At 41.4% G+C, this 20,000-nt stretch overlaps 2 protein-coding genes and 1 long non-coding RNA gene across 6 annotated transcripts in view; 1 reads left to right on the forward strand and 2 right to left on the reverse strand.

Annotated features, from left to right (window-relative positions):
* Positions 1-3,377, forward strand: part of LOC310716794 (vascular cell adhesion protein 1-like) — a 6,777-nt gene extending 3,400 nt beyond the window's left edge. Inside the window, exons 4-5 of the mRNA XM_083524233.1 lie at positions 500-763; positions 3,050-3,377. Of these exons, the coding sequence (XP_083380359.1) occupies positions 500-763; positions 3,050-3,117 (332 nt within the window). The 3' untranslated portion in view covers positions 3,118-3,377. The remainder of the gene's footprint in view (positions 1-499; positions 764-3,049) is intronic.
* Positions 3,378-5,207: 1,830 nt separating this feature from the next.
* Positions 5,208-5,922, reverse strand: LOC310716803. Of its 3 annotated transcripts, none has more exons than XR_014530671.1 (2): positions 5,836-5,922; positions 5,208-5,792 (listed from the first exon to the last, which is right to left on the reverse strand). It is a non-coding gene; the product is annotated as an uncharacterized lncRNA (long non-coding RNA). The 3 variants fall into 3 exon arrangements; XR_014530672.1 differs by having other exon boundaries at positions 5,208-5,773; positions 5,862-5,905; XR_014530673.1 differs by having other exon boundaries at positions 5,862-5,904.
* Positions 5,923-6,101: 179 nt separating this feature from the next.
* The window catches only part of btr30 (bloodthirsty-related gene family, member 30), a 46,541-nt gene continuing 32,642 nt past the window's right edge, over positions 6,102-20,000 (reverse strand). For both annotated transcript variants that reach the window (XM_083524205.1, XM_083524204.1), the window contains 9 exons: positions 19,624-20,000; positions 15,934-16,029; positions 15,617-15,850; positions 15,280-15,439; positions 11,981-12,052; positions 11,366-11,392; positions 11,240-11,266; positions 6,684-6,859; positions 6,102-6,540 (listed from right to left, as the gene is read on the reverse strand). The exon at positions 19,624-20,000 is cut by the window's right edge and continues 291 nt beyond it. In XM_083524205.1, coding sequence (XP_083380331.1) covers positions 6,175-6,540; positions 6,684-6,859; positions 11,240-11,266; positions 11,366-11,392; positions 11,981-12,052; positions 15,280-15,439; positions 15,617-15,850; positions 15,934-16,029; positions 19,624-20,000 — 1,535 coding nt within the window. In that variant the 3' untranslated portion in view covers positions 6,102-6,174. The remainder of the gene's footprint in view (positions 6,541-6,683; positions 6,860-11,239; positions 11,267-11,365; positions 11,393-11,980; positions 12,053-15,279; positions 15,440-15,616; positions 15,851-15,933; positions 16,030-19,623) is intronic.

Below are 20,000 nucleotides of genomic sequence, written 5' to 3' on the forward strand. Positions count from 1 at the left end.
TCTCTCTCTCTCTCTCTCTCTCTCTCTCTCTCTCACTATCTCTCTCTCTCTCTCTCTCTCTCTCTCTCTCTCTGTCTCTCTCTCTGTCTCTCTCTCACTCTCTCTCTCTCTCTCTCTCTCTCTCTCTCTGTCTCTCTCTCTCTCTCTCTGTCTCTCTCTCTCTCTCTCTCTCTCTCTCTCTCTCTCTCGTCTCTCTCTCACTATCTCTCTCTCTGTCTCTCTGTCTCTCTCTCTCTCTCTGTCTCTCTCTCTCTCTCTCTGTCTCTCTCTCACTCTCTCTCTCTCTCTCTGTCTCTCTCTCTCTCTCTGTCTCTCTGTCTCTCTCTCTCTCTGTCTCTCTCTCTCTCTCTCTTTCTCTCTCTCTGTCTCTCTCTCTCTCTGTCTCCCCATCCATCTCTCTCTCTCTCTCTCTCTCTCTCTCTCTCTCTCTCTCTCTCTCTCTCTCTCTCTCTCTCTGTCTCTCTCTCTCTCTCTCTCTCTCTCTCTCTCTCTCTCTCAGATAAACCAAACATAATAGAGCCATTAGATTCTACAGTAACAGTAAGTGAAGGTGAAAATCTGACGCTGACCTGCTCAGCCCATGGAAACCCCCTCCCTCATTATTGCTGGACATTAACTAATAGCACAACCATCTCAAACTCCTCCACCATCATCATCAGGAGCATTCATCCAGAAAAGCAGGGTCAGTACACCTGCACTGCTTACAATCACCTGGGCAACCACACTAAGAAGGTGAGAGTGACCGTGGAAGTAAAAGTTAAAGGTGAGTGTGAAATCCATGTGAAACACACTGATGTTTCACCTTCATGTCTATACACAGTATACACCTTCAATAAATATACAATTCAAATGTAGACAGTTTGCTAATAATGAGTGTGGTGAAGGAAACACTTCCTGAGGTTTGTATGAGGAAGAACCTTTACAGGAACCAGACTCTAAAGGAACCTCGTTCTCATCGAGACGACATCGAAAGTCCATTCATTACAATTCCATAATTGTTGAGGTTCTCAACTGTTCACTGATCTAGACTCGAGTGCAGAACTGTTCTTATTCATTTCACTCCAAATCCATCTTCACTGTTCCTTAGTGGAACCATCCACAGTTATTTAATGGAAATGTACACTGTTCATGTGGAGCACCCTCAGCTTCAGCATCTGGTCTCCAATTTAAGAGAACTCCACCCAGAAGTAAGGAATCAGGAAGGATCAGGAAGGTCCAGAAAGATGAAAGAGACAAAATAACTGGTACCTCAGGGGCATGTTTAACTCGACAAAGTGTGTGTGTGGGGGCAACAGGGATAAAGAGAACCATTATATCAGAACTATAGCAGCAGAACTAAAAGGGAGAAGCAGAAGGAAACACAGACATGAGGATCTCTGGGATAAGAGACGACCCACCACACCACCATCAACAAACCTGAGTGAACGTGTGAGAGTGAGGAGACGACAGCATCCAAATATCCCAGTTCACCAAACACTCCATATCCATGATCCCTCCAGATCTGCTCCTTTACCTCACAAACACCTACTGACTAAACACTCCACTAAATAAATGTGTTCAGCCTCGACTTGAACACTGAAGCATTAGCACCAAGATCAAGACTAGTTTAGATCAAGTCAAGTTTATTTCTTTTGCACTTTACACAACACACATTGTCTTAAAGCAGCTTTACAGAATGTAACAGTGAAGGTGAACGGTGTGTGTTTATCCCTGATGAGCAACATGGAGACTGTGGTCAAGGAAAAACTCCCTTAGATGTTATGAGGAAGAAATCTCAAGAGGAACCAGACTCAAAAGCAGAACCTCATCCTCATCTAAGTGACATCAAGAGTAATTTTACTTCTACAGTCATTATGGTTAAAAAAACCAGGAGCTACTGAGCAACTCATAAAATAGCTCCACATTTGAGATCATCACAGATCCAACACCAGGTTCTCCATGCCAGAGTCTTTAAACACTCAAAGAGGTCCAGTGTCCAAACTCTACATGAAGTGGGATCCAGCTGGCACTGGTACGTCTCTAGATGGTTCGGGATCTTTGCGAGTTCGGCATCTACTTCTTTATAGGTCCACAATCTTCATGAGGTGGGACGTGACTGGAGCTGGAGGAACCTCAGGACCCCTCGGGATGGGGAGAGAAAGAGAAGCAGTGGAGAGGAATTAGCGTAGCTGCTGTTCATGATATTAACAGCACAAGTTGATAATGTGCATGTGATCAGATGTTCTGGAGCACAAGGTTATGATGTGATGTGTGTTATGTGTAGAACTCGCTACAAACATACGTCTTTAATCTACACTTAAACTGGGAGAGTGTGTCTGAGCCCTGAACACTGTCAGGAAGACTATTCCAGAGTTTAGGAGCTAAATGTGAAAATGCTCTACCACCTTTAGTGGACTTTGCTATTCTAAGAACTACTAGAAGCCCAGAGTTTTGAGGTCATTAGTGATTGTAACTAGAGCAGTTCCTGTGTTATGATGGAGCCTGAAACCTGACTGAAACTCTTCAAAAATATTGTTCTCTTGTAAGTAGGAACAGAACTGGGCAGCAAAAATCTTTTCTAAAATCTTACACATAAATGGGAGATTCGAAATGGGTCTGTAATTCGATAGCGTGTTTGGATCTAAATGAGGTTTCTTAATGAGGGATTTAATAACTGTTAACTTGAGGGATTTAGGGACGTGACCTGAAGATAGTGAGGAGTTAATAATATGGAGAAGAGGCTCACCAGCTGTATGGAGCACTTCTTTCAGTAGATTAGTTGGAATGGAATCTAATGTTGTTGATTGTCATAACTATACAGGATTTAGCTTCAGGACTTGGTATATTAAGATTAAACCCTGGCCTCCAGAGTAAAGTAGCCTGCACTTGTAACCAACTACTGTCATTTTATAATGCAGAATGTTTTCATCAATTAAAAAATGGATACCCAGGACACATACTAGAACGATACTGAGATACCACCATTTTGCAACATGTTTCATAACCAGGTTCATGCTATCAGTGGAGTATCAGTGATTTCTTTGCATATCATTTCTGTTTTCTCCTTTAGCTGGGCAGCCACCTCTAATTTCTGTCTGGGGAGTGGTCACTTTGTTGGCAGTCACCACAATGTTGTAATCATTTTTAAGACCTGGATGGAGTTCTGATGCACACAGAGGTAATGCTACATCCTGCGGCACCTGAGGTTCTGCAGAAACAACAGCTAAGTGGAGCACAACGCTGCAGATCAAGGACAATTGTACATACTGATGTTAACCCTGTGTAGTTAGCCCTGACGCCAGTGTATTTAATGCTAACTATAATCATAAATAATGCATTTTGATTCTTTGTATACCATTTCTAATGAATAAAAATGTGTTTGCTTAAAGATAAACACATCCCTGCCTTGGTGTATATCTGTGTTTCATGTGTTAGTTCCTGAAGTCCTCAGTTCAGTAAAGGAGAACAGTAGATGATAAAAGTGTGGATAAGAGAGATGTTTTCACTTCAATCTATTTGTCCAGTAAACCTACACTGCAGAAGCCAACCAATTCATTAGGGAACAAGTCTCCACAAAGGTTCATCTATTTCTACCAATTGAAAAAATAGTAGATGTTTTGCCCCATGCTAATGTTTGTCATGCAGCGAAATGTTAGGAGGAAAATTATTTTGGAGTTCACAGTGGCCATGTTTGTTGTCTGTGCATTTGTTTACTAGAACTTTACTAGAGAAGATATGTTTTTCAAAATAAAATGTAGGCTCAGGACCAGACTGAAAGCACAGAGGAACAACACATAAAATTCTGACCAGACAAGCAAGCAGAGAGGGAACTGTACCACAGGGGACCTTAAAGACCCAGTGAAAGTCAACACAGGTGGTGATAATTAACTAGTAAACCACATGGGGTAATAATGGGGACATCTGGTGGACAAATGACAATATCACATGACCAAAATCCTGACAGGACCCAGGAAGTTTTCCCTCTAATGTGTAATTTTTGATGGTGGGTTTCTGGGCAGCCAAAAAGTATGCCCCCTGCCGCCAGATGGTCACAGCAAGATTAAGCAACAACACTGGTGATGCCAGAGGGGAAAGAAAACAATGGTCCTCGGCAAGTGAATTAGGCAGAGTGATATTCTCATGAGAACAGGAGGATGAGGGATATCCTCAACAGAACAGTGAAGCTGAGCAACATCCTAAATGTTACAGGGAGGCTGAGCAACATCCTCAAGAGGACACAGAGGCTGAGCAGAGGGAAAGGGGCAGTGGGATATAGTTCTATCTGAAAAGAATCTGATGGTTGCAGCTTAAATGTGTGGGGAGATCTGGGTGAAGAATCCTCCACAAGGGCAGCACAAAACTGGCAAACTTGGAAGCAATTGAAAGTGAAGCAGGAGGAAATGCTGACCCTGGCACTGGAAGCAACCATGTGCAAATGTTTTAAGATTTTATTGACAAGATCTGATACATATCATAAATGTTGTTCATAAGTAGCATGTCATAACTTAAATCACCACAACAAAAAATCTGGGTCTTCTTTTCAAAAATCTGTGCCAAGTAGCTTGAAAATCATCTTCTTCTAAAAAATACAACTACAAGAAACTGTGGTTGTGAAAAAGCAAAAAAGGAGTTTACTGGAGTACAACCATAATCAATCTGAGTTTCTTTATAAATGTGTGTATTTGAGTAGCTACGTATGCATGTTTTGTAAATAAGTGCCAAAGCGGGTGATTAAACATTTTCTGGAGTTCCAGTCAGGCACATCTCGACCCGGCTCATTTCTCCTGTATCTCCACAGGGCTCTGTGATCTAAGCGTGAAACTGTGTGTGAGAATCCTGCTTCTCCTGATCAGCCCCAGTCGCTCTGGAAAAGGGCGTGTGCTGAATGCTGTAAATGTAAATAACTGCTCCTCCACATTCCCCTCATTCTTTCAAGTAGTAGGTCAAGTGCTAACTTCAATCAAACCCACATTTTACCCTCTGCCTCTGTGGCCTTTTTCTTCCTTAAAAATAATACACAATGTAATTTGTGGATTTTAGGGTATAAATTAATATTAAAATTATTATTCTGTAAGTGAATAATGAAATATTTGCTTACATTGTGTGAGCGTAACTGCTGGGCTTCAACCTTTTCTCAGATCTTGGAGAATAAGTTTAACTCATTAACCAATCTCCTGTATGGTCTGAGGTCATTCATGAATCTCCTCAAATAAATAGAAACTCACATGTAGGTTTATTTATTTATTAGTACAGTGACGTCACAAATCAAATAAAAAAAAACAACAACCCCAAAAATATTCTAATTGTGAATAAAAGATAAAATTAAAATTTTTAAAGGTGTCATAAGTGAGCGGAATCAATAAATCACCTCATCAGTGTTTCTTTCATGCACACACTATGCACTACACACACACACACACACACACACACACACACACACACACACACACAACTCAAATTACACACCAAACAATACACGCATCACACTACACACTACACACAACACAACACACATCACACTACACACAACACATCTTACTACACACAACACAACACACATCACACTACACACAACACATCTTACTACACACAACACAACACACATCACACTACACACAACACATCTTACTACACACAACACACATCACACTACACACAACACAACACACATCACACTACACACAACACAACACACATCACACTACACACAACACATCTTACTACACACAACACAACACACATCACACTACACACAACACAACACACATCACACAACACACTACACACAACACATCTTACTACACACAACACATCTTACTACACACAACACAACACACATCACACTACACATTTGACTACACACAACACAACACACATCACACTACACATCTTACTACACACAACACACCACACATCACACTACACATCTTACTACACACAAAACACATCACACTACACAACACAAGCACCACATTACGCTACACACAATATATTAATATTTGTTCTAAAGCAGTGTTGAGTATTTTTTATTTTTCTGTTGTTGAGATTAAATATGGTGTGGATCAGGGTTCAGATTATTGCTGCTTCCACATTAAACACTTTTATCTTTTACTTATTTCCTCTTTTCTTTCTTATTTGTATTCTGCTTTTTACAGTCCTTTACCCCTCGTTCCTTCATCCTTTCCCCTCGTTCGCTTACTCAGGCATGTGTGTTGTTCCACCTGGGAGCATAAGTGGTATTTCTTTATCAGACGTGCCGAACAGAGGGAACATCTTCTCGCTGAAAGCTCCTTCTGTAATGAACGAGTAAATCTCAGCACCTGTCTTGGCATTGTAGAAGGTCACATGACCATCTTCGCAGTCCAGGAACACGCCCAGGTATCGCAGGCGTCCATTCATCTTGACCTTGGTCAGGGGCGGGGTGGTGAGTGCTCGCAGATGATTGGTGCTCCACCACAGCACATAGTAACCATTGCTGGGGCTCATATCAAACAGCCCTTTCCTCTGAGCAGAGTCTCTGACCACACCCACTTTCCAGTCTTTATTATCACCAACACTAACCTGCACAACACACACACACACACACACACACACACACACAAGTTTTATACAACCTACATAGAATACAAGTGGGCATATTGTTAATTTGTGTGTGTGTGTGTGTGTGTGTGTGTGTGTGTGTGTGTGTGTGTGTGTGTGTGTACCTCCCAGTAATGGCGTCCTGCATCGTAACCTTCTTTAGCTGTAATACAGCTCCACACGTCAAATCTCTGAGGGCTATTCCTGAAAAACTGCAGCTTTTCTCCACGTTTCACCTGTTTCCTGTCGTTGGAGAGGATGAGGAAAGGATACGCCGTCACAGGGTTTAACAACACGTCCTCTGTGTAGAGAGAACAAACATTCAGCATGGCCTCAATGTGACACACTGTAACACACTGGAAATCACTGTTACACTGTAACACATTGTGATTCACTGAAACACACTATAACACACTGTAACACTTCATAATACTACACTGTTTTACATGTACAGGACAGAAAGAGCTGTATGATGTTATTACCGAAACAAAATCAACAACATGTCAGTTAGATCCCATTCTCTGGTATCACCTTATTAACTGTCCGTGTGGAAACATAGCAAAGGCTCCTAATGATGTCCACACGTCTCTGCACTGATATAGCCTTTATATTTAATCACTGTACATATGCTTACATATATATCTGCACTTTTTGCACGATTGCTTCATTTTGCACTTCTGGTAGATGCCAAACTGCATTTTGTTGCTGTGTACCTGTACAATGCAATGACAATAAAGATCTATCTATCTATCTATCTATCTATCTATCTATCTATCTATCTATCTATCTATCTGTCTGTCTGTCTGTCTGTCTGTCTGTCTGTCTGTCTGTCTGTCTGTCTGTCTGTCTGTCTGTCTGTCTATCTATCTATCTATCTATCTATCTATCTATCTATCTATCTATCTATCTAATATTAATATGATGTGAGGTCCAGTTAATTTAATTCAATTCAATTCAATTCATGTTTATTTGTATTGAGCTTTTAACAATGAACATTGTCTCAAAGCAGCTTTACACAGATTATGTGGTGATTAAACGTAAATATGTTCTTTGTAAGTAAGTTTGTCCCTGATGAGCAACTGTGGCAAGGAAAAACTCCCCGACAGCGTTAACAGCTTAAACAGGTAGAAGTAATAACTAACTGTAACATACTGTACCCCACTACCACACTATAATACACTGTAACTCATTATAACACACTTTATAATATACGGTAACACACAGTAACTCACAATAACTCACTGTACAACACTATACCTCACTGTATCACACTGTAAAGCACTACATCACACTGTAACTCATTATAACACACTGTAACTCACTCTAACACATGTAACACTCACTAATACACTATAACTCAATGTAAGACACTGCTACTCACTTCAACTCACTATAACACACTTCAACTCACTGTAACATAATGTAACTCACTAACAAACTGTAAATTTACATTTCTAATTCCAATGTTTACATATTTGACTGTAACTCACTATAACATACTGTAACACACAGTAACTAATTTTAACACACTGTAACTCAATGTAACACACAGTAACACATTGTAACGCATTATAAGTGTGTGTAAATCAGTGTAACACCCTGTTACACACACGCACTCTGTAACACAGTGTAACTCTTTAAACACACTATAACACACTGTAACTCACTATAACACACTGTACTTCACGTTAACTCACTATAACACACTGTAAATCACTATAACACACTGTAACTCACAATAACACACTTTATAATATACTGTAACACACAGTAACCAATTACAACACACTGTAGTGCACTGTCATTCAGTATAAACCCTGTAACTCTTTATAACACACTGTACTTAACTATAACACACTGTACTTCACTGTAACTCACTATAACACACTTTATAATATACTGTAACAAACAGTAACTTTCTATAACTCACTATAACTCACTGTTACACACTATAACACACTGTAACTCAATATAACACATTTTATAATATACTGTAACACACAGTAACTCACTATAATTTACTGTAACACACTATAAACCACTGTATCACAATGTAAAGTATTACAACACACTTTACCTAACTATAACACAGTGTAATTTATTGTAAGACATTGTAACGCTCACTTATACACTGTAACACACTGTAATGTACTATAACACACTTTAACTCACTTTACCTCACTATAACACACTGTCTCTCACTGTAACATAATGTAACACACGGTAACTCACTGCAACACACTGTAACTCACACACTGGAATTCAAATTCAAATGTTTTGATTTTTAACTGTAACTCTCTATAACACACTGTAACTCATTGTTACACACAGTAAAACATTGTAATTCATTATAACTCAATGTAACACACAATAACTCACTGTAACACTGTAGTCCACTGTAACTCACTATAACACACAGTAACTCACTAAAGCACTCTGTAACACACTGTTACACAATGCAACTCTTTATAACACACTATAGCACATTGCAACACACTGTAACTCACTGTGATGCACCAACACACACTATATATTATACAGCAACACACAGTAACTCACTATAACACACTGTAATGCACTGTAACTCACTGTAGCACACTATAACTCACTGTTACACACAGCAACTCACCATAACACACTGTACTGCACTGTAAATAACTACAACACACTGTAACTCACTATAACAAACTGCGGTGTAACACACTACAGTGAGGAAAATAAGTATTTGAACACCCTGCTATTTTGCAAGTTCTCCCACTTAGAAATCATGGAGGGTCTGAAATTGTCATCGTAGGTGCATGTCCACTGTGAGAGACATAATCTAAAAAAAAATAATCCAGAAATCACAATGTATGATTTTTAAACTATTTATTTGTATGATACAGCTGCAAATAAGTATTTGAACACCTGTCTATCAGCTAGAATTCTGACCCTCAAAGACCTGTTAGTCTGCCTTTAAAATGTCCACCTCCACTACATTTATTATCCTAAATTAGATGCACCTGTTTGAGGTCGTTAGCTGCATAAAGACACCTGTCCACCCCATACAATCAGTAAGAATCCAACTACTAACATGGCCAAGACCAAAGAGATGTCCAAAGACACTAGAGACAAAATTGTACACCTCCACAAGGCTGGAAAGGGCTACGGGGAAATTAGCAAGCAGCTTGGTGAAAAAAGGTCCACTGTTGGAGCAATCATTAGAAAATGGAAGAAGCTAAACATGACTGTCAATCTCCCTCGGACTGGGGCTCCATGCAAAATCTCACCTCGTGGGGTCTCAATGATCCTAAGGAAGGTGAGAAATCAGCCCAGAACTACACGGGAGGAGCTGGTCAATGACCTGAAAAGAGCTGGGACCACCGTTTCCAAGGTTACTGTTGGTAATACACTAAGACGTCATGGTTTGAAATCATGCATGGCACGGAAGGTTCCCCTGCTTAAACCAGCACATGTCCAGGCACGTCTTAAGTTTGCCAATGACCATTCAGATGATCCAGAGGAGTCATAGAAGAAAGTCATGTGGTCAGATGAGACCAAAATAGAACTTTTGGGTCATAATTCCACTAAAGGTGTTTAAAGGAAGAAGATTGATGAGTACCATCCCAAGAACACCATCCCTACTGTGAAGCATGGGGGTGGTAGCATCATGCTTTGGGGGTGTTTTTCTGCACATGGGACAGGGTGACTGCACTGTATTAAGAAGAGGATGACCGGGGCCATGTATTGCAAGATTTTGGGGAACAACCTCCTTCCCTCAGTTAGAGCATTGAAGATGGGTCGAGGCTGGGTCTTCCAACATGACAATGACCCGAAGCACACAGCCAGGATAACCAAGGAGTGGCTCTGTAAGAAGCATATCAAGGTTCTGGCGTGGCCTAGCCAGTCTCCAGACCTAAACCCAATAGAGAATCTTTGGAGGGAGCTCAAACTCCGTGTTTCTCAGCGACAGGCCAGAAACCTGACTGATCTAGAGAAGATCTGAGTGGAGGAGTGGGCCAAAATCCCTCCTGCAGTGTGTGCAAACCTGGTGAAAAACTACAGGAAACGTTTGCCCTCTGTAATTGCAAACAAAGGCTCCTGTACCAAATATTAACATTGACTTTCTCAGGTGTTCAAATACTTATTTGCAGCTGTATCATACAAATAAATAGTTTAAAAATCATATATTGTGAGTTCTGGATTTTCTCACAGTGGACATGCACCTACGATGACAATTTCAGACCCTCCATGATTTCTAAGTGGCAGAACTTGCAAAATAGCAGCGTGTTCAAATACTTATTTTCCTCACTGTATATCTCACTACACCACACTGTAACTCATTAAGACAATATAACACTGTATTGCACTGTACTTCACTGTAACTATAACACTATAGTTATAGTATAGTATAGTTGTAGTAACTCTAACACACTGTAACTCACTATAACACACAATTACATTCTGTACCACACAGTAACACATTGCTAGACTTTATAATACACTATAACATACAGTAACTCACTATTACACAATTTAACTCACTATAACACAATGTAACTGACTATAGCACACTGTAACAATCTGTAACATACTGTAACTCTTTATAACACATTGTACACTATAACAAACTGAAACTCACTATAACATTGTAACACACTATAACACACTTAACACACTGTGACAAGATGAAATGACTCACCTAGATAACCTCTGACCTTCTTGATACCTGAAGAAACAAAGATAAGTACATGAAAGAATTTTGCACAGTTCAAGGTGAGTTAAAGTGGTCTGATTTCTTCAGAATAATAAAGGGGGGGGCACTCACTGGATCCTGATCTGAACCTCCGCAGATCTGGAGCACAGAACAAAAGTGGCCATTAATTTTCCATTTTTTCATGCAGGGTGTTATTTTCAATTGTTCCTCACCCTCATTTCTCCCACAAATCCCTACATCTACCACCAGGGGTGCTGTGGAGATACTGGCTGTGACTCCTTATTATTATTATTATTATTATTATTATTATTATTATTATTATTATTAATTTAGCCATGTGCATGGAACGACGGGAAACACAGTTTCTGTTGTCACTTACATTATAGCAGCTATAAACACTAGTTACACATTACTGAGGAACCACAAAGATGTTACAGCGCTGCCTCTGTTACAAAGCACTGACACTGCAGACTCCTTCCACACACGTTACAGAAACTCCTTCAGAAAACCATTTTCCTTACAGAAGTCTTCAGCATGTCAGTGATGATCAGTGTATGATCAGAGCACCATGTGCTGTACACATATCTATGAACAAGCTGTTAATATGGAAACCATGACATATCAGAGCCACTGCATTAATATAAACATGTGCTACTGTCAGAGCTGCTGTTCTGGAGATTCATTAATAAATCCTGTGTGGGTGTGGGTGATGTAGTGTGTATTTACCTTTCAGTGAAAAGTCTTTCTTCTTATTGGACCTGACGCTCATCATGCTCTCCGACTCAGGCAGCGACGACACTGAGACAAATTTCACACCTTTATTACTGCAAACAGTCGCCACTAATGAAGGTTGCAGTATTTACAGCATTAACGCTCGTATTTTTTTTTATAGATATTTCACTCCTTTCATATCTTTTCATCTCGATGTTCAGTGTCTATAGGATACAAATTATAATTATTATATTTTTATGTATTGATTGTTTTAATGAGCAAATCTTTAGTAATTCAGGACTATTGGTTATAGTTTTTAGAATTTTTTGAGAATTAGCATTAGTTTTACAAACATGCAAGCAGCCCAGTCATTAGTGTTACACAACTCAGGTGACTCTCAGTGTCGGTCTCAAGCCCAGATAAATGTGGAGGTTTGTGTTATGAAGGACATCCAGCATAAAACATGTGCCAAATTAAATATGCGGATCACGAATCAGAATTTCATACTGGATCGGTCGAGGCCCGGATTACCAACAACCACTACAGGTATCATTAACAACTTCTGTGAACTTCTGTACCAGGATGATCCTCCACACCTACTTAGATCAAAAGGTGCAGGCTATTTGTTGGTACCTCAAATAATGAAGACTCCAGCAGGGGACATATGTTTCTCTTATAAACCCCACAGTTATGGAACAACCTTCCAATCAGTGTTCGGGACTCAGACACAGTCTCAGTGTTCAAGTCGAGTCTGAACACATATTTATTTAGTGGAGTCTTTAGTCAGTAGGTGTTTGTGAGGTAAAGGAGCAGATCTGGAGGGATCATGGATATGGAGTGTTTGGTGAACTGGGATATTTGGATGCTGTCGTCTCCTCACTCTCACACGTTCACTCAGGTTTGTTGATGGTGGTGTGGTGGGTCGTCTCTTATCCCAGAGATCCTCATGTCTGTGTTTCCTTCTGCTTCTCCCTTTTAGTTCTGCTGCTACAGTGAATCTTACCAGAGTCCAAACTGCACAGTGACTTAACTTTCATACAACAATCACGAGACTTAATAATCCATATCCTTCTCTTCCTGTCACCCTCTTCTCTCTCTCTCTCTCTCTCTCTCTCTCTCTCTCTCTCTCTCTCTCTCCCTCTCTCTCTCTCTCTCTCTCTCTCTCTGTCTCTCTCTCTCTCTCTCTCTCTCTCTCTCTCTCTCTCTCTCTCTCTCTCTTCCCTGTCACCCATCCTCTCTCTCTCTCTCTCTCTCTCTCTCTCTCTCTCTCTCTCTCTCTCTCTCTTTCCATAAAGTTAAACATGCCCATGACCACTCTTCCTGCTCCTCTTCCCTCAGAGGATATTCCCACTTCGTCCTGGTCTGCCTCTGGATGTTCTCTTCGATTGGAAGCGACTCTGTGCAGCTGGAGATGTTTCTCATCAATGCCTTGGGTGGTTCCATGAAATTCTGGAGTAAGAACAGGAGCTTTGAGGATTTGGACTGTAGTTAATATCAACAGTCTGCTACACTGACTCAGGACTACAGTTTGATCTGATCTCCATCACTGCACCTCAACATCGTTTATCTGTAATAAATGGACATTTGGTGGCACCCAGATGAGGATGAGGTTCCCTCTTGAGTCTGGTTCCTCTCAAGGTTTCTTCCTTCTGCATCTCAAGGAGTTTTTCCTTCATCACAGTCGCCACCGTCTTGTTTATCAGGGACAAACTTACACTTATAAACATCTTCATTTTTATCTCCACATTATCTGTGTAAAGCTGCTCTGAGACAATGTTCATTATTAAAAACTCAAAACAAATAAACATGTGATAAATGTCATCAGTGTTTATGCTCCACAAGTGGGTTGTGAGATGGAGGAGAAGGAAAGATTCTGGAGTGAATTAGATGAAGTGGTAGAAGGTGAAGCTAAGAATGAACGATTGGTGATTGGGGCAGACTTTAATGGGCATGTAGGTGAAGGGAACAGAGGTGATGAGGAGGTGATGGTAGGTATGGTTTTAAGGAGAGGAATGTGGAAGGGCAGATGGTGGTAGATTTTGCTAAAAGGATGAAAATGGCAGTGGTGAACACTTATTTTAAGAAGAAGGAGAATCAGAGGGTGACGTATAAGAGTGGAGGAAGGTGCACACAGGTGGATTATGTTCTATGTAGGAGATGCAACCTGAAGGAGATTGGAGACTGTAAGGTGTTGGCAGGGGACAGTGTAGCTAGACAGCATCGGATGGTGTCTGTAGGATGGAGGTGAAGAAGAAGAGGAGGAGAGTGAGGACTGAAAGAAGAAAAAGATGGTGGAAACTGAAGGAGGAAGAGTGTAGTGTGAGATTCAGGGAAGAGGTCAGACAGAAGCTCGGTGGTGGTGAAGAGGTGTTGGATGATTGTTGAACTACTGCAGGAGTGATGAGGGAGACAGCTAGAAAAGTACTTGGTGTGACATCTGGAAAAAGAAAGGAAGACAAAGAGACATGGTGGTGGAATGAGGAAGTGCAGGAGAGCAGAAGGAGAAAGAGGTTGGAGAAACAGAATTTGGTTTGACAGAGTGATGAGAAAAGTAGGCAGGAGTACAAGGAGATGCAGCAGCAGGTGAAGGATGTGGTGAAAGCCAAGGAAAAGGCATATGAGGAGCTGTAGGAGAAGTTGGACACTAAGGAAGGAGAAAAGGATTTATACCGATTGGCCAGGCAGAGGAACCGAGCTGGGAAGAATGTGCTGCAAGTTAGAGCAATAAAGGATGGAGAGGGAAATGTGTTGACTAGTGAGGAGAGTGTGTTGAGAAGATGGAGGGAGTATTTTGAGCAGCTGATGAACGAGGAAAATGAGAGAGAGAGAGAGAGAGAGAGAAGGTTGGATGGTGTGGAGATGTGAAGCAGGAAGTGGATAGGATCAGTAAGGAGGAAGTAAGAGCAGCGATTAAGAGGATGAAGAGTTGAAAGTCTGTTGGACCAGATGACATACCGGAAGAAGCATGGAGATGTTTAGGAGAGATGGCAGTGGAGTTTTTAACAAAATAGTTTAACAGGATTTTGGAAGGTGAGAAGATGCCTGAGGAATGGAGAAGGAGTGTGCTGGTACTGATCTTTAAGAATAAGGGAGATGTGCAGACCTGCAGTAACTACAGGGGAATTAAGTTGATCAGTCACACCATGAAGTTATGGGAAAGAGTAGTGGAAGCCAGGCTGAGAGAAGAGGTGACCATCTGTGAGCAACAGTATGGTTTCATGCCGAGGGAGAGCACCACAGGTCTGCACATCTCCCTTATTCTTAATTACATCAATGTTAAAATATTCTTTAAATAAATAATAAAAGTGTGCTACCTGATTGTCTGTAGTGAACTTCACCCATGTGGATATCGTCCAGTCTTTCACGTATCTCTCCCAGGGCATTTTTCACCTCCCCCAGAGAGAAGTGGAGCTCCAGATCAGGGTCTGTGTTGAGCATATGATCCTGATACGGAGCGTTCACCTCCTCAAAGCTCTGCTCCAGAAACCAGGCCATTATGATACCATCATCATCATCATCATCATCATCATCCTCATTGTCCTCAACATTATCTTTACCATCATCATCACCATCATCATTTACATTTTTTTAATAATTCATTGTTGTTATTTCTTCATAAATTTCCTTTCATGAAATCATAACTTATAGTACCTGCAGGAAGCTGATGTGGTCTTCTGATGTTGCCTGAACCTCCAGTTGAGCCCTGCGCTCCTGCAACTTGCCTACCTCCACCTCCAGCTCTGACACGAACCTCTCCCCTTGGCCAATCACAGAGTCTCTCTTGTCCTCGATTCCACCCACCAGTTCTGTGCGTATTCGCTCTACTGACTGCGTGACATCACAGAGGACCTGCTCCACCTCAGAGAGCTCAGCATGGGCATAGTTCTGCACACGACAACAACAAAAGTCTCCAGTATAAACACATAATTTATAATGCTAATGCTAATGCAAAAGTTAGCTTGATTTACCCTGAGGAACTGCAGTCTTTGTTTAAGTTCAGTTATACGCAGCCCTCGCCTCTCGATCGACGTCTGGATGTCCAGTTCAGTTTTCCCAAGCATCCTCTGGAGGGAACAGACAGGGATTTATGTAGCATTCAACAAAAACATTCTGTCTTTTAGCTCGAACCATACTCCATCATCTGAATCACATTGTGTCTGAAGTTTGCTTCTTTTATTTAGCACCAAAGCTTCACAAAACTAACAAGTAATGAAAGTCTTTAGCTACCAGTTTAGCATTGTGCACTCTGACAAAAGAGTATCGGGCTGTGCATGCACATTTTGTGGTCTCTCTGATACGAAGTCCAGCACCCAGTTACAGCGAGGGGAGTTGAGCCCCAGGTGTCTCAGTTTGATAAATTATGCCATCAAATAATTATTCTGATTCCTAGATCATTTTTGTTCCTTATGTGTTGTAATTATTGCAATATACGTGATATAAATTCATTCAGTGATTTATGGTGACATGTTTCACCTGAAAATATTTAAGATACATCACTTTTTCAAGAACCATCAATCCTTCAAGACACATCAGTTCCATTGTTATTGTAGATATTAAAGTTAAGCTTCCTCAGGAAAGCAAATAAAGTTTTTCTTCTGCAAAATATAGAAGCTTTTCTGGACCCATAACTATAAAGAGCCTCACTGTATCACATCTCTGCACCCCAAAGTGCACCCACTATTTTCCTCTAACAGAATGTCCCTGTGTGGTTAATACACCACTACAGTTCACACTCTTCACAATCACAAAGATCTTACCATGGAAACCATGAAGAACTGTGAACTCCTCCTTCCTAAAGATCTGGGAAGGTTTGTGAAGATTTGGGAAACTCACACAGTGTTCTTCTGTATATTACAAAGTATTGACACTGGCGACTCCTTTCAAACACTTTTCATAAACACATTTCATCCTGCAGTGGAACAGCAGTCAGGTTCATGTTGCAGTGGAACAGTAGTCAGGTTCATGCTGCAGTGAAACAGCAGTCAGGTTCATGCTGCAGTGGAACAGTAGTCAGGTTCATGCTGCAGTGAAACAGCAGTCAGGTTCATGCTGCAGTGGAACAGCAGTCAGGTTCATGTTGCAGTGGAACAGCAGTCAGGTTCATGCTGCAGTGGAACAGTAGTCAGGTTCATGTTGCAGTGGAACAGCAGTCAGGTTCATGCTGCAGTGGAATAGCAGTCAGGTTCATGTTGCAGTGGAACAGCAGTCAGGTTCATGCTGCAGTGGAACAGTAGTCAGGTTCATGTTGCAGTGGAACAGCAGTCAGGTTCATGCTGCAGTGGAACAGTAGTCAGGTTCATGCTGCAGTGGAACAGCAGTCAGGTTCATGCTGCAGTGGAACAGCAGTCAGGTTCATGCTGCAGTGGAACAGCAGTCATGTTCATGCTGCAGTGGAACAGCAGTCAGGTTCATGTTGCAGTGGAACAGCAGTCAGGTTCATGCTGCAGTGGAACAGTAGTCAGGTTCATGTTGCAGTGGAACAGTAGTCAGGTTCATGTTGCAGTGGAACAGTAGTCAGGTTCATGCTGCAGTGGAACAGCCGTCAGGTTCATGCTGCAGTGGAACAGTAGTCAGGTTCATGTTGCAGTGGAACAGTAGTCAGGTTCATGTTGCAGTGGAACAGTAGTCAGGTTCATGCTGCAGTGGAACAGCAGTCAGGTTCATGAATGTGTCTGTGTTAATGATTAGTGGTGGTATTTCTGTAATCCTGGTTGTCATGTAGATGAAGTTACACCCTGTTTATACAAACTGTGGCATGTTAGCGTTACTGAAATACCTCAGGGGATGTCTGATGTGAAACCTTTAACAAAAAGCACTGAGCTGACTCTCTATAAGCCCAGGAACAGAAGATGGGCTTTGTTCTGAGATGGGAAAAATTTTTCACACTTGAGAAAGTTCTGTTCGAGGGAACAACAGCAGGTCAGTTGATCAGACATTTGAGTTAAGTTTTGGGTAATTTTCAATATGATTTCTATGAGATTTAACTGAATCTGTGCAGAAAGTAAAACTATGTACATTTCACAATTCATGATCAAGAAACACCACTGGTTCAGCTCCATTAGCAGCCATATCTGCCCATTCCATAACACTGTCTACATGTCTGACAGATGATGTGTTATGCTTTGGATCATAAGTGCTCGCTTTCCTTCTCCAGGATCTTCTATAACTATAATTGTGGTACGAGTTAATGTTAGTTTTAATAAACTCCGAAATCTTGCTCCAAAAGTGATCCGATTTTTCTACATGTCTAATCTGACCTTTCTGTTCTTGAAAGCATCCAATGGTTTGTATCTTCAGTTGAACGATCTGTAGTTACACTAATGAGGGAATCTTTTGAGTGTAGACATTGAGAGTGATACTCCTTCCTCCTTTAGAGTGTCCCTGTCAAGGGGTTTTTCTCCTCCAACAAAATAATTGAGTGACCCCCCGCTTTGTTTATGTTTATTCTTATAAAAACTGTAGCAGAATGTGATTTGGCGTCTTTTATTTGCTTTGTCTCCTCTTTGGACCACATAGTGAGAGTTCAGATGAACAGACAACGAATGCAAATATAATATTCAAAGTGAAACAGGCCACTGGTTATCAGATAAGCGTCCAATTACTTTTGAGATGAAAAAATGGAGGTGCTATATTAAAATGGCTAAAATTCCTAAACAATTTATGTGACATCTTCATTAAAGCTTTTCCGTAAATAAAATCCGGCCACCAAAAATACACAAACTGAATACACACCCACTCAGACCTCTCCTTATTTCTTTATATGAGTTGGTATCAAAAAATTTTGAGACTATTGGTGTAACTGGTGTAGTTCTGACTCGTGTTCTGTTACCACGTCTTCGTTTTCATCACAGACAGCAAGTTAGAACAAAGAACAAATGTGAAATTCTGCATTAAACTGGGCAAATCTGCCACAGAGATTTGACATGAAGTACCTTTGATGTATGGCTACGCTAAAAAAAATCATTCGAGATGTTTTGGGGAACATCACAGGAAGAAGACCACAGATCAGTAAGACCTTTAACAAGCTCAACCCCCGAGAATGTCAAAACCGTTGAGCAACTTGTGCGCGATGATTGTCAGAAAACAATCCAGATCTCACCCTAACCCTACTTGCCAGATTTGGCTCCTGAGCACTTCGCCTTCTTCCTGAAGATGAAGATCCAGCTCGCCGTTTTTACACTATTGCAGAGATCCATCATGAATCACAGAAGGTGCTCGACATGCTTTGCAAAGAAAACTTCCAGGACACATTCCAGAAGAACACTGGGAGCACTGTATGACATTTACGGCATTTGGCAGACGCCCTTATCTAGAGCGTCTTACAATTATCACATTTATGCAAATGAGCAGATACGGGGTTAAGGGCCCCGCTCAAGGGCCCAGAAGTGGCAACTTGGTGTGGCTGAGATTTAAACTTACGACTATTGGAGACCTTTGAAGCCGAAGTCAGATGCTTTAAGGTCACACTAAGGTTCCACCTCCCATGTATATTACTGTGCCAGGGGACTATTTTGAAGGTGATGTTGTGAAAAAATAGATAAATAAAGTAATTTCTTGCACCACCTCATAGACACAAAGATACGCCTACATTTAAATTCATGGTCTCTGTACATACAGAGTGGTGTACTTAGTGGTGTGTTGTTATTTTCAGCACTTACCTGTTTGACGGCGCGTTCGGTCTGTACAGACACGGTGGCATGAGTCCGGTGTTCCTCCAGCACACAGATGGCGCAGATGCAGCGCTGGTCTGTGCGGCAGAAGACCTCTAGCAGCCGGCCATGTTCGGGACACGTGCGTCCTCGCAGGGCCTCGTGAGGGTCCAGGAGTCGATGGGAAGCATAAAAGGGTGACTGGCGGTGCGGCTGCACATGCGTCTCACAGTACGAAGCAATGCACGTGAGACAGGAGCTTACGGCTCGCTCCTTCCTCCCGGTGCACACATCACAGGGGATGTCTGGGGCATTGGTGCCGTTCTGCAGTGTGAGTTCTCCTCCTGCTCCTCTTCCTGCTGCTGTACTGCCGACACCTGCTGGGA

Source organism: Silurus aristotelis (assembly GCF_946808225.1).
Source record: "Silurus aristotelis genome assembly, chromosome: 21".
NCBI lineage: Eukaryota > Metazoa > Chordata > Actinopteri > Siluriformes > Siluridae > Silurus > Silurus aristotelis.